General features: G+C 36.7%; 1 protein-coding gene across 1 annotated transcript; it reads right to left on the reverse strand.

The window, feature by feature from the left end:
- Positions 1–971: 971 nt before the first annotated feature.
- Positions 972–4,021, reverse strand: LOC115963863 (chitinase-like protein 1). Its single transcript, XM_031083078.1, has 3 exons — positions 3,379–4,021; positions 2,195–2,354; positions 972–1,689 (listed from the first exon to the last, which is right to left on the reverse strand). The coding sequence occupies exons 1-3, from the start codon at positions 3,758–3,760 to the stop codon at positions 1,272–1,274; spliced, it is 960 nt and encodes a 319-aa protein (XP_030938938.1). The 5' UTR covers positions 3,761–4,021; the 3' UTR covers positions 972–1,271.
- Positions 4,022–4,221: the final 200 nt, after the last annotated feature.

Raw genomic sequence — 4,221 nt, forward strand, 5'->3', positions numbered from 1 at the left:
ACAGTTTCTGACATGACAAACACCAATATAGATTATTTACTAACTATAATGCTAAAAAAGACATGACCACTCCACTCTGACAAGAACTTATATATGACAATGCACATCAATGTTTGATTTATTATGAACTGTGTTCTACTGTTTTGTGGTCTGATGAGCTAGCTGTGTTCCCCCTTCATCAGAAATGAGGGTGAAAATAACTCTACTAGAAGTTCTTTCTTCTATTTTTTTTTTTTCTTTTTTTACCGGAAAGGTTCTTACTTCTTCGGACAACTCCAATATTAAATTACTAAAATGTTGATGTTATGATAAAATCTAGATCAAAATTCACTATCAGTCCTTAAATTTTAGAGCATGAGTGATTTTAGTCTATAAAGTTTAAAGTGATTGCTTTTAGTTTCTTACAATAATAGTGTGATCAAATTTAAAACTGACATGTTATCACTCCGCTACACATATTAGGTACTAAATATGATCATTTTCAATTTGGTAGTTACTAAAAATATCACTTTATCTTTGTTAAGGACTCAAAACGATCACTCTAAATTGTTAAGTACTAAATGTAATCACTTTTAATTTTAAGGACTAAAATTGCTAATGGGCTAGAATTTATAAACCGGCAGCGTGTTTTGCACTAAAATAGAAATATGTGAATGGATATGATTATAAAAATTCTATGGAGATTTTAAGATCTTAATCCTCTTCTTTTTCTTTTTCTTTTTCTTTTTTTCCTTCTAATTTTTGGTGCAAGGGAAAAGCTCATTAGACAACAAAAACATAGTTCATGAAACATAATTAGGCTAGCTCAGTTGCTGGAAGTCAATAATTATATATTACCATCTTAATTGAATGCAAGTACGAGGTTGGAGTTTCTCAGCACAAACTGGTAAGCCAAAAGTCATTGCACATGAAATAGAAGAAAAAGAAAGGAGAGAAAAATTTACCATGAAACCAGTTAATTGAGACCAGAATTTATAAATAAGACAAATTGTAATTTTTTAACTTTACAAATTTGTATTTGAAACATAGATAACAAGAAGATGGTTCGTAGTGAACATATATTATATTGCACAACATCATACCAGGTAGAAATAAATAGACCTCAAAATCTACACATTACAGCAATAACGAAGGGCACCGACAAATAACTCCACACATTATAATTGTGGCCTGAGTATAATATCATCATTGCCAACTCTTATTAACACTTCCCTCTTGGAGAGGATCAATCCAACAATAAAATAGGCTACCTAGTAATCATCATGTAGAGCTCAAGAAGTTGCGGTGTTGGCAGTGGTGACAGGGTTAAATGCAACCTGCTCTGCACAAGAGAGCACTTCACTGGGCCCTGCCTGCTCTCGGCCAACACCGAGAAGGTCAAGGTAATATAGGTAATGGGAAATGATGGTGTTCATAGGATCAATATCCCCTTGGCCACAAGTACGTTCCCCATAAAGGAGGTTCATTGTGGCACCAAAACCAGGAACACGTTTAGATAGAGTGTCATTCTTGGTAGGCTTCCAGTTGCCAACAAAGGCATCATGGGCTGAAGGCTGTGACTTCTTGATTGGGGTCATCCACCTCCAAATTGCGGCCTGGAAAGCAATGGTAGCATTCTGCTCAACGTATTCTGGATGGTTCAACAGGTCTGTTTTAATACCATCGCCAGCTGCACCATAGTTGTAGTTCCTACAGATAACAACACAGATAAAAACACCACCCAAAAAAAAGAATCTAAGAATCAAGTTCGCAAGAAGTTTAATAATACAAACAGGGGCAAATAAACAAGTTAAGAACTACTAGTGACTTGACGCATCATCTTTGATCTATAAAATGATTCTAAGTGTATGGGTCAGTTATCTAGTGAAGATGCTTATTATAATCACCATCTTAGAACTTAAGTACAAGTAGTATATCATCATCGTCATCAAATTATATTTCATATTTGGCATTTCTTCTTCTTCTTTTTGATAGGTAACAAAAGTTTTATTGATATCAAAAGTGCAATGTGTTTACGAATGTAAACTCACAGCAATGAAAAAATTACAAACAAATCAAATGGAAAAACTAACAGAAATAATGAAATCAGACCAGTAGATTGGTTGAAGATAGATAGATTTGGTAACAAAACAAAGGCAACACCATGAAATTGAGAAAAAGAAAAGAAACAGTTGGTTCTGAAATATATACAGACCAGTAGATAGGCAAGGCACCACGGCCATAGTATTCAGCTCCAGGAGCACAAGGGTAGGTGTATTTGTAGAAGTCGTCACAGTATGACTGGCTGGGACTCATTTCTCTGTTGAAGCAAAGCCCCCAAGCTAACGGTCCTCCAGTTGCCACTCCATAACCACCTGGTTAGACCCCAATTATAATCACCATTTACCATCAACAATTATGTGAACAAACAAAAAGTTTTCAGTAACTAAATAGTAAATACCATTTCCTCCAATCACTGCAAACACACACACACAACCAGGTAATCACCATTGCATCCAATCCACCCAAAAGACACACTCAATCTTATCAAACACACTGGTAAAAGAATCCCCCCAAAACCCACTCTCTAAAATTTCTATATATTAAGTAAAACACACACACTATCTCAAAATATCAAATTAAACACCCAGATAATCGAATACCCTCACAACAACAAGCCTTATCCTCCAAAATCTCAAGATCAGCTATGAATTCTGACAAACTAGCCGGGTTAACAACATATATTCTTTTCCGCCGTTCTATTATATCTAAAACCATATTCATTGTTACCTCCATAATTGACATGTCCTTTTTAACTACTTTAACTAATTTTATTTTAGGTCTTTCTCTACCCTTTTTTTTCCTCAACTTGAATCAACTCACACAGTTAATCTTTCTCGCTTGTACATGAATCACACTCCTTTATACATGACCAAGCATTTATCAAATTCCCTCAAAACCCACTCTGAATTCCAATCTATTAACTAAATAAAATTACCACCAATTAAATAAAAAAAACAAACACAAACACAGTGATAGACAATCAAATCAAACACCCAGCTAAAAGAAACACACAATCTCATTCAACTAACATAACAAACACACACTCAAGTATAAAAATCCACTCAAAACTCACCCTCATATAAAATTTCTGTTTATCAAGTAAAACAAAATCTCTATCCAACTAACAAACTTAAGAAACACACACACGCACGTAATCAAATGCCCTTAAAACCCACTCTAAAATTCCAATCGAGTCAACTACACACATTTTCCTACAACTAATCAAAAGACACACACACCCACAAAATAGAAACAACAAAATCAAACACCCAACAAACAAAAACACAACAAATCTCAAAAACCCATCACACATTTTCCACAAAAAATACCACATACAAGAAGTCTGACTCCCAACGTGGCCAAGAAAAGCAGCGATCTCCTTCATCTTCTCAGTCTTGTTACCAGTGGTCCCAAACCCAAGTGGCTCGTACTGCGCAGCAGCAAGAATGAACGACTGGAAGTCCCAGAACCCAACGGCATGAGCCACAGGCGTGTTCCTCTTGGAAAACCATTCCTCAAATTGATAGACTTGGAAGTAATCAGTGATTGTCTCATTACAGCAAAACTGTGACCACTGATTACACTCCCAACCTTTGGTACACACCTTCTTGCCATGCACCGTCTTCACCTTAGTCACCGTGTCCGGGTCAGACTCCACCGCCACTGCCAGCACCACCAGTGCCAAAATTACCAAAATGCCCTTCGCTTTCATTTTCATTTTCTTTGGTGGTGTTTTGGACAAGGAAGCAAGTTTGAGCTTCTGGGTTTTTCTGGGATGTGTGTGTTTTTTTTTGGGTTATGCTTTGGCTGTGATGCGAAGGAAGAAGTAAGAGGAAGAGGAAAGAGTTGGATCGAAGGTCTTTTTCTTTAGAGAAAGAGTGGGGTCAGAGAGTGGTTAAGTGGGGTGCAAGTTTGAGGAATGGACGGTGGATTGGAAGGGAAGGTGTTCGGGGTTTAAGTGGGAACAGGCTGGATTTGTGGGGATGGAATATAGGCTATTACACTGCTGAGATCTCTCACCGACACTCAACAAATGAAGCCAATTCAATTCTACAGTCTATGGAGTTTTTTTTTACTCTGTTCCAAGCCTTTGGGCTGGGTGGGTAAATTAGGCCCAGCAATCCCAGCCAGCCTAATGTGCCACTATTTTTTTATTAAAAAAAATAATAATAAATTCAA

The sequence above is a fragment of the Quercus lobata genome, chromosome 10 (assembly GCF_001633185.2).
Source record: "Quercus lobata isolate SW786 chromosome 10, ValleyOak3.0 Primary Assembly, whole genome shotgun sequence".
NCBI classification, from domain to species: domain Eukaryota; kingdom Viridiplantae; phylum Streptophyta; class Magnoliopsida; order Fagales; family Fagaceae; genus Quercus; species Quercus lobata.

Excerpts from the sequence above, each read along its gene's own strand:
- LOC115963863 (XM_031083078.1), bottom strand. The coding sequence starts at position 3,760 with ATGAAAATGAAAGCGAAGGGCATTTTGGTAATTTTGGCACTGGTGGTG. Across the intron at positions 2,355-3,378 it reads CGTTGGGAGTCAGACTTCTT|GTGGTTATGGAGTGGCAACT; the intron begins GTATGTGGTATT and ends GGGTCTAACCAG. Across the intron at positions 1,690-2,194 it reads GGTGCCTTGCCTATCTACTG|GAACTACAACTATGGTGCAG; the intron begins GTCTGTATATAT and ends TGTTATCTGTAG.